At 45.1% G+C, this 12,594-nt stretch overlaps 2 protein-coding genes across 3 annotated transcripts in view; both read left to right on the top strand.

The window, feature by feature from the left end:
• Positions 1-5,293, top strand: part of skic2 (SKI2 subunit of superkiller complex) — a 42,753-nt gene extending 37,460 nt beyond the window's left edge. For both annotated transcript variants that reach the window (XM_083774343.1, XM_083774342.1), the window contains exons 25-29: positions 569-779; positions 1,146-1,256; positions 1,780-1,998; positions 2,858-2,998; positions 4,355-5,293. In XM_083774343.1, coding sequence (XP_083630469.1) covers positions 569-779; positions 1,146-1,256; positions 1,780-1,998; positions 2,858-2,998; positions 4,355-4,555 — 883 coding nt within the window. In that variant the 3' untranslated portion in view covers positions 4,556-5,293. The remainder of the gene's footprint in view (positions 1-568; positions 780-1,145; positions 1,257-1,779; positions 1,999-2,857; positions 2,999-4,354) is intronic.
• Positions 5,294-5,986: 693 nt separating this feature from the next.
• Positions 5,987-12,594, top strand: part of prrt1 (proline-rich transmembrane protein 1) — an 8,395-nt gene continuing 1,787 nt past the window's right edge. The window contains exons 1-3 of the mRNA XM_083767544.1: positions 5,987-6,100; positions 9,667-9,995; positions 11,813-11,989. Of these exons, the coding sequence (XP_083623670.1) occupies positions 6,079-6,100; positions 9,667-9,995; positions 11,813-11,989 (528 nt within the window). The 5' untranslated portion in view covers positions 5,987-6,078. The remainder of the gene's footprint in view (positions 6,101-9,666; positions 9,996-11,812; positions 11,990-12,594) is intronic.

Genomic DNA, 12,594 nt, shown 5'->3' with positions numbered 1-12,594 from the left:
TGTGTTCTTTTGGTGTGTGTTCTTTAGGTGTGTGTGCATGTGATCTGGATCAGTGGTTCACCCCCTTGAGGAGGTTCGTTCCAGTGTGTGTTCTTTAGGTGTGTGTGCATGTGATCTGGATCAGTGGTTCACCCCCTTGAGGAGGTTCGTTCCAGTGTGTGTTCTTTAGGTGTGTGTGCATGTGATCTGGATCAGTGGTTCACCCCCTTGAGGAGGTTCGTTCCAGTGTGTGTTCTTTAGGTGTGTGTGCATGTGATCTGGATCAGTGGTTCACCCCCTTGAGGAGGTTCCAGTGGCTCCCAAGCTAAATGGTTGATAGTTGGGAACCAAATGGACCCTTATGACTGAGTTACATCAACACGTTACGGTCCCAGAGATAAAAAAATCGTAACAATTGTAATCTAATGCAATGCAAACTGGGGTTTCCTTGAAATTCAACAAGTTTGATCTAAATGTCTAAATGCCACTTCATGGTTTCCATGTGTGAGGATGCTGTGATAATGAACTAAGCTTTACCTTGGCTGTTTTATAAAGCACAACAATAATAATATAATTATTCTAATCATAGGCATGACCCTCCTGGCCAGGCCATCTCCACGGCGACACAAGAGCTCCTGCGCTTGGCGGAGGCCAACCCGGGTGGCGTCGCGACCCTTGACCCCGTGAATGACCTTCAGCTGAAGAGCGTGGACGTGGTGGAGGCGTCAATGAGGCTGCGCGTGCTTCAGGACAGCCTCAAAGACTTCAACTGCATCCACTCGCCCACATTCTCAGAACTGGTGTGTGTGGGGGAGGGGAGGTGGAGCGTGGTTGATGTGTCTACTGTGAAATTTACACAGCAGCATCTTATAATGTGCTGCTTTGTAAAAAAAAATATATATCATTATTTTACTGTCAAACTTTGTTTGTTCCTCTACCGTCACCTCTGTTGTCTCCGTGGATGTGTTAGGTCGTAGGCAGACTGCAGATGGGATGAGTGCCGTAGAGCAGCTTCTTGTACTTGACTGACTGACTGTATCCGCATGTGTTGTTGGAAACAGACTAATTAATCTATCATCATCAATCATTATGACATCTTCCTGTCCTACTGCTGTTGAATTATGTAACAGCAATAATTATGTAATGTGTGTGGTGTGTATGTGTAGTTTGTACGTATTCAGGAGAAGATGAGGGTAAAGGAAGAGTTGGAGAAACTGGAGTACCTGGTGTCTGATAAATCTCTGGCTCTGCTCCCTGAATACCATCAGAGAATCGAGGTATGACCCCTGCCTCATCGACTGCTGCTACACCTCAAAAACTATGTCCGATTGTCAGCCACAAATGCTCAATGACGGATTTGCTGTCTACATGTCGAAGTGATTTGCTGTCGAAGTGTCGAAGTGTCCTTGGGCAAGACACTGAACCCTACACTGCCTCCAATGAGTCGGTCGGTGTGAGCTTGCCACCATTGGTGAATGTGGGAAGTGAGGACGCTGGCGTCGACTGTTCGCCGCTTCACTTCCCAATGTATGAATGAATGAACCATTGTAAAGCGCTTTGAGCACTTGGAAAAGCGCTATAAAAATGCAATTCATTATATTACTGTTTGCCAAACCTTTTAATTTCAAGGACCCACATAACTGAGAGTTACAGACCTGTAAGGGTTCCTTTTAGAACCATATCAAGGAACCCTGAGGGTCCCTAGACCCCACTTTTGAGAACTACTGATCTTTAGAATTATTACTCCCCATGGAAATGTTGCACTTCTTACTCTTGACACTGTACAAATTGCCTTCCCAGGTCCTCAAGGCCCTGAACTACATTGACGGCAGTGGGGCGGTGCAGCTGAAGGGACGGGTGGCCTGTCAGATCAGCAGCCATGAGCTACTGCTCACAGAGCTACTGTTTGAGAATGCCCTGAGTCCAATGGCCCCCGAGGAGAGCGCCGCCCTGTTGGCCTGTCTGGTGTTCACCCAAAAATCACAGGTGGAACCGCACATCACCAACACACTGCAGGAGGTAAGACTACTGTCTCATATACCGTCTCCCTTTCAGCTTTCCTGTATCACGCATGCACATGCACGCATGCACACGCGCGTGCCCACACACACGCGCGCGCGCACACACACACACACACACACACACACACACACACACACACACACACACACACACACAAAAGGAAGCACTCACCCAGGGCAGACTTCACACATAGAAGAAGTCCTGCCCTGTTGTAATGGCACTTTACCTGACTAAAACACATGCACTCACTCAGACACAGTCACCATGTCTGCATGTGTTGCCGAGCATCGCTGAGACATGGAAGTGCTTTATAAGGACCTGAATAAGTGATGACTAGGTTGTGAATCCACTTGCACTGCAGTCCTAGCAGAACAGACCCTGGAACAGCATGGCTGATACCATACATCGTACTGGGAGAGAGATCATTCAGAGAGGGAATGTATTGGGAGACCTTCGGTCATTTGGGAGACCTTCAGTCAGCCTGGGGGAGTTGAAATGTTTAGAAAGCAGAGAGCTGAAACAGGAAAAATAGGAAGGATACTAGCAAATGTAGTCCATGCAGGCGCTTTTCAAGCACCTGGCAAAAGAAGACAGATTTTATACTGTAAATGTTCTGATGAATTGAAAATGGTGGACCCTGTTGTAAACAAGTATAATGCTTTATCAGTTTGTCGTCCTCAGTAATGGTCTTTGTATTGAGTTGTGCCTTCATGTGAAATGTACCCATTCTGCAAACTGTTAATAAATACTTCAATCAATCAACCAGTGCATTTAGAGAGGAGGTCAATTGTACAAGTGTGTGTGTGTGTGTGTGTGTGTGATGGTAATTGACGGTTGTCACTCCTTCCTCCTGCAGGGTATTGATCGTGTGCTGGCGGTCGCCAAGCGTATCGGGGAGCTCCAGAGGGATTACGGCATTGGACAGACGGTAGAAGACTTTGTGGGCCAGTTCAAATTTGGTCTTACAGAGGTGGTGTACTGTTGGGCCAGAGGCATGGTAATAATCATAAGGATTTTACATTTGACTTGTATATTGTGAAGGGCTGGAACTATCGATTATGTCTTAGCAATTAATCTATTGATCTTTTATTTATTTATTTATTAATCAAATAGTTGAAAATAGCAGGTCTACAATGCAAGATGTATTGCAAGCTTGTAGATCAGCTATTTTCACAACAGTTGATTAACTGCTGCACTGCTAATTTCTATATCATATTTACTGAAAGCTACTGTAAATCAGAGAACCACAGATGTTATCATTGTGAGAGGAATAGCAGATGATAAACGTGAGAAAACAGTTTTATATGCGAGAGAAAGAGAGAACATGATACCGCAGCACTGCATGACTTGTATTTTGTTGGGTTGTCATAGCAACTGATGACATAAATTACCTTGTAGGAGGAGAGAGAAACGGGTCGAGAGAGAGAGACTTAGGAGGGAGAGAACAGTAAAGAACAGGACAGTGTTGAGAGAGACTAATAATTGGGGAGACACCTTTGGAAAGGAAGAACGACAGAACTGTAGCGAGAGACAGGTAATTGGAGGGACAGTGTAGAGAAAGAGACACGACAGTAGAGAGCGAGAGACAGGAATGCAGTGATGGACGGGAAGGGTTGATTTGTATCACACAGGTCCATCCATCCATCCACCTTTAAACGCTTATCCGTAGTCGGGTCGCGGGGGTAACGGCTCCACCAGAGAGCTCCAGAGACTTCCCTCTCCAGAGCACCATTAGTAACAGTGATAGACGGAAGGGTTCAACTTGTATCACAGGTCACCGGATGGGAATCTTAACAGGACAGTGTGTACACAACCTGATGTGCTGATGGAGCAGACAAAACGTGTCACGTCTTGTCTGTCTGTCTGCAGTGGTGCAAAGTAACTAAGTACATTTACCTATTACTGTACTTAAGTACAATTTACTTTACTTGAGTATTTCCAATTGCCAATACTTTTACTCCATTACATTTATTTGAAAAACTTTAGTTACTAGTTACTTTGTAGATTGTAGATAGAGGTACATACAGTAACCACTTCAGCGCTACATGTATATACTGTACCTTTCGGCCGTTTGAAAATAGACGATCTACAAGCTCACAATACGCCGCGATGCGACGCATTGGGAGCTTATAAATCGGCTATTTTCAAAATATGTGTAGACATTTGAAAACCTGAAATGAGACCTTCTGCATAATGGGTACTACTTTCACTTATGGTACTTTAAGTACATTTCGATGCCAACACGTATGTACTTTTACTCAAGTCAATATTGCAGTATTGATAGTTTTACTCAAGTAAAACATTTAACTACTTTTTTCCACCACCGCCTGCCTGTCTGTCTGTGTCGTGTCAGCCTTTTGCCGAGATCGCCCAGCTGACAGACGTGCAGGAGGGCACGGTGGTGCGCTGCATCCAGCGCCTGGACGAGGTGCTGAAGGAGGTGAGGCAGGCGGCGCGCATCGTGGGAGACTCCGTCCTGGGCAGCAAGATGGAGAAAGCCTCCCTGACCATCCGCAGGGACATCGTCTTCACCGCCTCCCTGTACACACACTGACGGACGGACACGGAGGAATATTATGTGAGAGATGGCATCGTGCCGAGGTTGTCAGTGTGGCTACTGTATGTGCAAGTCCCTTTACTGGCACAACCTTTTTTTAACCCGGTTAAAAGACATTTCAATGAATACATGAAATGAATGACATCAAGCCCCCCTCCCAAAAACATAAATGACTTCCCATTCATGTGCTAGTAACTATGGCATTGCAGAAAGGCAAAAAGGGACTCCCTGTGGGACCCGGTCAACAAAGTATATTGGGTTTAAGTGGATTTGCATGTTGTCCGTTTGGCGTTTACCCTCCATCAGACTTAGCTAGTGACTCTTGGACTATGCTGCTGCACAATACACATCTGCTAGTTCCAAAACGTCCAACAGATTCATCCAGGTTTGAGACTATGTTTTAATATGCAAACTCTGTCCTGACTGAGGCGGGGCCTTTCCAAGTCCTCTCTCTGACCGACCGTGAGCGGATGACCGGATCAACAGATGGAGCGAGGGTGTGAAAGTGTGGGGGAGAGAAAGACTGCACAGGTTGTTGATGTGTTGACTGTTGATGAATTATGTGCCTAATAAACTTTTTACTGTTTACATGATCTGGGTCCCGCAGAATCCCTCCACACAGAAAGGGAAATGCTCTTAAAATACAGACCAAAGTGGATGCTATTTGAATGAAAAATGAATTTTCGGTGTAAATTATTGTGTACCGTAGTAATAAAACTTGCTGTATGTCAAAAACAGTCTCTTGTGTTATATATATTATACATTTTTGAGCCGATCCAACGTCTGTCTTTCGGAAATTACGTCATGTGGCAGTCAAGTCTATGGACTTTTTAAATGTTTGTTGAGAGCACTTAAAACAAACATGGAGTAAGATGTTTCTATGAGCCCCTCACTTCTGAGTGATTTTTATTTGTTTAATACAAAAGAAAAATAATCAAAGGAAAGATGGGATTAAATAATCTTTATTCCTAATGAAATATATTGGTACAAGGGAATTATACATGACATGTTAGTCATATTCAATTGGCAGAAAATATAGTTACTTTTATTCAAATATTGCAATTATTTTAAAAGATAACTTCGCAGCTCATCAGTGATCATGGTGTGGTTCTGTTACAGCCCAGTGAGTCTGAGGCGAGGCTCTGAGCTGTCGCTTTAAGACTGATATCGCTGTGACTGATTAATTCAATGTAACGCGATGCGTTTGGGGAGAACCCTCTGTCTCCCACTGTTGTGGTGGTGGACGTAGCAGCTACACAAACAGCAGGGAGAACAGAACAGCATACTCAACTGCACTCCGCAGTCGGATTGGATTGGATAAACGGATCATACTGTACATTTAAAATAAAAAGTTATTTTAATATTAGATCCCAGATGCTGAGATGAAGAGAGCTGAAGATGGGTTATAATTATTTAGAATAAAACTCCCGTCAGTTGGCTTCGACCGGATTTTTAACGCAACTGGAGGAATTTCTCACATCCGATCAAGTGGAGACACCACCAGACTGTCCGCGTAGAGCATGTCTTTTGAAAAACAACACGGTAGGTTTAATTTTTTACATGTCGTGCCATGTTGCGGATTTTCTGTCACCGCTGCCTGTAATTGATCGTCTAATTGAGCCACTTTTCCCATCCCCCACTGTTTATATCCCACTGCAAAATGTACACGTTTTGTCACCGTGGGCTTGAAGGCATCGCCTGTTCTCGGTAAACTGGTACTGATGGGAATGGGAACATCAGCATTATTCAGCCTCTCCGTCAACATCCCCACATCTGCTTTTTATCTGCACAGCAGCGCATCGCTGTATGGCAGCGCTTCTCTCTTCCATCATCGGGCCTGCATTTCATTATCACACGAGAGAGAGAGAGAGAGAGTGTGTGTCTGTGTGTGTGTGTGTACAAGCGAAGTGTCAAGTTCATAATGATAGCCTATTAGTCTTAATTTCTGTCGTTTTCTCGGATTCTTGCAATCGCCCAACATGAGCCCCCCCCCCCCCCCCCCCCCCCCCCCCCCTTGCGGCTTTTCGTTAATTTGCTTCCATCCATCCATTCCACAGGAGCATTCTGTTGGGCAACTAGCCGGGCTTCGATTGATTGATTGAACATTGTATTAACAGATTGCAGTCAGAATGGGTATACAATCCAAGGAAGGTACACAGGTCAATAATACAAAACAGGATGAAACGAAAAGGCACTAGGACATCATAACAATAATAATAATACACTTTATATAGCACCTTTTTGAACAATGTTCCAAAGTGCTTAACAACAGAAAATAAAACAATCAAGCAGTCACAAACATCAGGGGGGGGGGGGGGGGGGGGGGGGGCTGGGGGTTTGGCCTCTCTGTATAGATGTGTCTTTAATTTTGTTTTGAAAATGGTGAGGGAACTAGCAACCCTGAGGTCAAGTGGGGGCCCTGGCTGCAAAGCCCCTTGGTCACCAGATTAGTTTGAGGGACCACTAGAAAGGGCTAAGTTGGAGGACCTCAAAGGAGTGGACCGGCACATGTGGTTCCAGGAGGTCTGATATATATTCAGGGTCAGGGTCCTGACTCTTGTCCAACTTCATTTCAAATGTGTATGCTAAAAAATGTGTATGTTAAAGCAGGCCAGTCAAGTTCTTCCTCACTGATATTCAATTCAATTCAATTCCGTGTGTGTGTGTGTGTGTGTGTGTGTGTGTGTGTGTGTGTGTGTGTGTGTGTGTGTGTGTGTGTGTGTGTGTGTGGGCGGGGGGGATAGGGGATTTGACATTCTGAAACAGGACACACAGCCTTTCACAAACTGTTGCCAATAATACATTAAAAGCAGTCTAGGATGTCAAATATGCTGTTAGCTGTAGCATTAACATTTCCATTCACTGAAAAAAAAGGGCACTAAATGATAAATGGTCTGCATTTCCATTGCACCTTTTATCCATTGAATATTTACAATGTGCTATTACATTCATACACTGACAGACAGTGGATGCAACCATGCCGGGAACCAACCTACTCATTTTGGAGAAGTTGAGGGTTGGTCTTGCTCAAGGAGTCAGGATACAACACAAAGCCAGGAGGAGACAGGGATCGAACCAGGAACCTTTATGAGGAACTGCCACACCCACTAATTAGAAAGTATGTCCGCTGAGTTTAGGTCATAGTGTCAAATTTCTTATATTTATAAACATAAATATGACATATATTTTAAAGCTATATATAGACATATTTAGGTATAACTGTGATTGGATTAGGAAGAATACTTAGGTTACAATAGAAACATTGAATGTTTCCCATACCATTGACTATTAATAGAGAGAGCTCTAGGCTGCCCATTTTATGTTCTGTGATCTTATAACACAAGACAGGCTGACTATTTTTCCAAAATGGAAGAAGCTCCTGTAGGTATTGTAATGATGAGTTAATTATATTCAATTAATGTTTAATTGTTTAACTGTTCATATTTACCATCACTACTGGGGTTAGATTGTTGGAGTCGAAGTACATAGAGTCATAGACTTTGACCATATATTTATATTCACCATACGACCTGCTAATACCACTGTTAATACTGTTAAGTGTGTACAGTAATATACTTTTAGTGTACTTTGGCCACACACACACACACACACACACACACACACACACACACACACACACACACACACACACACAGTGTCTGTCTGTCTGTCTGTCCGTATGTCTGTCTCTGTTGTTTGTTTGAAGGCACTTTCTGTGCTTCACCTACCTACCTTGAGTGTATTTAAAGAATAAAGGCTTTGCTCTGCTCATCTTTGTTTGACATCAGAGTTGTAGCACTCAATGGATTCCTATCTCATATTTTCAAGTTTGACAGGATTTTGATTATTTCTAATGGGATTTAATCACAGAAATCTGTCCAAACGTAATTGGCTTCCTTAATTTCAGGCTGGATTAGCTAGTTGTTATTGTCTAACAGCAGAACGTTTGGTGTCTTCAACATATCGTTGCTGTCGGGAGGAAACCTAACTCAATTCCTTTTTTTCGAAAATATTGAACCAATGGAAAGTAGTAAAAATGCTTTGAACAAAACCTCTTAACTCCATTGGACCCTCAAACTGTCTGAAGCAACTAACTCCACCACCTCTCCCCCTCCCATGCAAGTATTTGACAATATAAAGTCACAACATCAACTTTGATGAGGCTGTATTGCTTTGTTTTAAAAATATAAGGTTTTCTTAATTTCCAGAAAAAATGATTTTTTTTTAGTTAGGTGGCTTCTTCCCTACAGCAGAGATTAGACGAATGACCTTTGTAGAGCAGTAGAGTAGAGGTGTGTGTGTGTGTGTGTGTGTGTGTGTGTGTGTGTGTGTGTGTGTGTGTGTGTGTGTGTGTGTGTGTGTGTGTGTGTGTGTGTGTGTGTGTGTGTGTGCGTGCGTGTGCGTGTGCGCGTGCGCGTGTGTGTGTGGTCCACTTCTGCTTGTCACTGCTAGTAACTTATGTAACACTGTCCTCAAGCACAAGTCATCTCTCATCACTCAACCACATCCCTCCATCCCTGCCCCTCTCTACCTAGTGCATCCTTGCACTTGTAGTCTCTCTCTCTCTCTCTCTCTCTCTCTCTCTCTCTCTCTCTCTCTCTCTCTCTCTGTCTTGCTCTCCATCACCCTCACTCCTATATTTATAACTACTCTGCCATTCTGTCTGTCCCTCAGACAGTCTTTCTTTCTGTTTTCCCATGATCTTGTTCTTTTCCACGAGCGTGGGTTTATGCTCCCTTTGTCAGCTAACATGACATCATATCTGTAACTTCCTGCAGGATATTGTCTTCAGTACACCATCTTTAATGCCATCAGCTTTCATCTCTGAGGCTTCTATTTGATGGGATTGTCATTATTTGTACCCTCAGTCTAGATTAAACCTTTTGTATTCCACATGCGTGCTATTCTCCTGTGCTGGAATGATGATGTGTGGGTCTGTGCGTGTGCGTGCATGCAAGAGTGCGTGCATGTGCGCACATGCAGAGAAGACAGATATTGATGATTTAGTCTGAAAGAGAGGACTAAAATGTCAGACAGAAGACACAAGTCTCTCTCTGCTCTCTCTGTTCATTGTCTCTCCCCCTCTCGTTCATCCTTGTGCCATCCAGGTCTGGATAACTCTGGCCGTCAGTCCATGCAGCCCCCGCCTTACCTCCCGGTACCCCCGGAATGCAACTTTCTACAGCACCCCAATGTGGGCCCTCAGCCCAACTACCCCCCTCCCACCGCACCCCAGGGCTCCGAGGGATACCTTCAGGAGACACAGTTCCACTGTGGCCCTCTGGGGCCCCCGGGTGCTCCTCAGGGCTACACTGTCCAGACCCATGGACCCACCACAGGTGCCATGCCTCACCCGTCCATGGGTTACCTCCACTCGGGCTACCCCCTGCAGCTGCAGCCCTGCACAGCCTACGTACCAATCTACCCCATGACTTCGGTGAGTCAGAGCCTGAAGGAGCATCTGTTGAAATATTAACGAGGGCGGTGGGGGGGTTCGGTACCACAGCGTTTTAATGACGTCACATGCACCCGCGCACGCATGCATGCACGCACGCACACACGCGGTGAAGGATGAGGCATTCTTGTTGTGTGTAGAGTAGACAGAACACCAGAAGGAGTACTGGAGGCTGGAGCCTAGTTTACTATAATTAGTATCACACACGTCGTAAATGCACACATTGTCTTATGCAAGTAGGCTAACCAATGGATATTTGGGTATAGTGTGTCTATGAGGGAGACGCGTGCACCGCTCCGTGCCATACCTGCACTCCGTTCTACGAGCTGGCACGGACCATAGGCCAGTTGGACCCTGACGGGGTTTCCAGTGCTTTTCCAGTGAAAATGGGTGGCCTTGTTGTGACAGGTTCTGGGTATGTAGGTTAGTATGTGCCTAATTTCTCCCAGACTTGTGGTCATCTGGACCATTGTCTGGTTCAAGCTGGAACTGGCAGTCCAGTGCTTTTCTTTAGTATAGGTTGCGTCCATTGTAGCCTGAGCTAACGTGTTAGGTTTCTGGTCTAGAGGGGCGGGTCGCGGCTGAGATTTGCGCACGCCCTGATTGGATCTCATCGACCTGTCCGTCACCCCCGGCCCCTCCTCTCCCCCCTAGTGCAGCGCTACGTCACATCATTTGGAGCGACGCCCACCCGGAAGGGTTGACTCCCACTTTTAGACCAGAGCAGCCAATGCGTTCCTCCAGGCTTTCAATTTTTGCACCAACAAAAATGAAAGCCTGGTACCGAGGCTACGTCCATCTTGATCTGTAAACAAAGCCCACATTTATCTAGTTTTGTAGAACCACAACGTCTCATGAGAATTAAGCAGACAGCCCATAGAGTATATATATCTATAGAGAAGACACCCGAGTTCTCCTTCCATCCACTTGCATTGAGTTGCTCAAAAGCGCATGAGGCGGATTCACTCCTCCTTCCTGGTAGGAACAGAGTGCATTCTGGGACGGATTGCAATGGTGAGTGGCCCCAAACACATGAACGCGCTGCCGTTGAACGCGCACGAGCGTCGTCCGTCGTGAACGTGTACAATGATAGTCAACGGACAGCGCGTTCATGTGTTTGGGGCCAGGCTGCAATACCTTCATTCGGCCACTATGTCCATTTCGCCTCAAGATTTCCTCTGGGTGCCTTCTCTATAAATATATATACTCTAAGAGACAGCCCGATTGAGAGTTTAATGGTTTCCTTGGCAACTTAGGTTGTTGTTGGTTTACTAGCTAGGGTTCATGCCATTCACTCTGATCTTGCACGTTGTAATTTGCTCTGGACAAGAGCTTCTGCTAAGTGCCTGTAATTGTAAATTGTCTTCATTTTAGTGACAGTTGCCTTGCGAGCCAGATGACAGCTCCTATGTTATGAAACAGGTCATTTTGTCTGGCAGCAGTTCTGTACTTATAATGCATGTTAGTAAAGTCAGTTTGAGAGGCAGTTGTACTACAGGAGTTCCTGCTTTGATTAATTGGTGATGTCTTGTCCAACTTGTAATTAACGGATGAAAGAGACACATTTTTACATACCAGTGATGCAACCCACTGTTAACTGCTTTGGTCTCACACGCACTTGCTGCACGCATGCATAAAACGCACGCACACACGCACACACGCACACACACACACACACACACACACACACACACACACACACACACACACACACACACACACACACACACACATACATACCACATAATGTCTGTGTTTGCTTATCTCTCTCTATGAGTTTATAACTCTCCTCCTCTCAGGGTCAGCCCTACATGGCTAATGGAGCCGGTCATCCAGGAATGCCCCCCATGCAGATTCCCCCCAGCATCACCCTGATGGATCGACGCCCTCCCCATGACTACCTGCCCATCGCCGTACTGACAACCATCTGCTGCTTCTGGCCCACAGGCATCATCGCCATCTTGAAAGCAGTGCAGGTCAGCAGCGAACGTTTTTAACTAAAATCTTTGCATCTGGGGGGTCCCTGGAACAACATATTTTCAGATGGGGGTCGGCGGGCCAAATACATATAATTCTGGGGGTTCTTGACATGAAATAGTTTGAGAACCATTGACATAGAAACACGGGTTTTTTCAGAAAACTAAATGGGATATATGATAATGTATGATGATAAGAGCGCCCCTCACTTCATTCATACAAGTGTGATAATTATTTTAACCGGGACCAGTGACGTGATGGGAATCGGCCGTAAATATAGCTATAAATAAAAGGGTGTTAAGATTTCTGCTATCGTTCAAGTCAACGAGGGGAGAACCTTTTTACTAACGGGCCAGAGATGCTGATAGACAGTAGTATAGCGCAATCTCAAACTGAATCAATATAAAACATTCAAATATGGAGATCTCTGTCCATGGCAGTGAACCGATGGATTGAAGAGACGGAGATCTCCATCCATGGTCGGTGTGTTAAAAGCTGTTTTTTCCTGGCTTTGTGTGTTTTCCCGTGTTGTCATGTGGCAGCCAAGTCTATGGACCTTTCATGTTTTCTTTATGTATGTCGTCCCCGTGACGTCATGTTTGTG

The sequence above is a fragment of the Protomyctophum parallelum genome (assembly GCF_964188405.1).
Source record: "Protomyctophum parallelum genome assembly, chromosome: 1".
Taxonomy (NCBI): Eukaryota; Metazoa; Chordata; class Actinopteri; order Myctophiformes; family Myctophidae; genus Protomyctophum; species Protomyctophum parallelum.
This window is presented reverse-complemented; position numbering and strand designations above follow the sequence as displayed.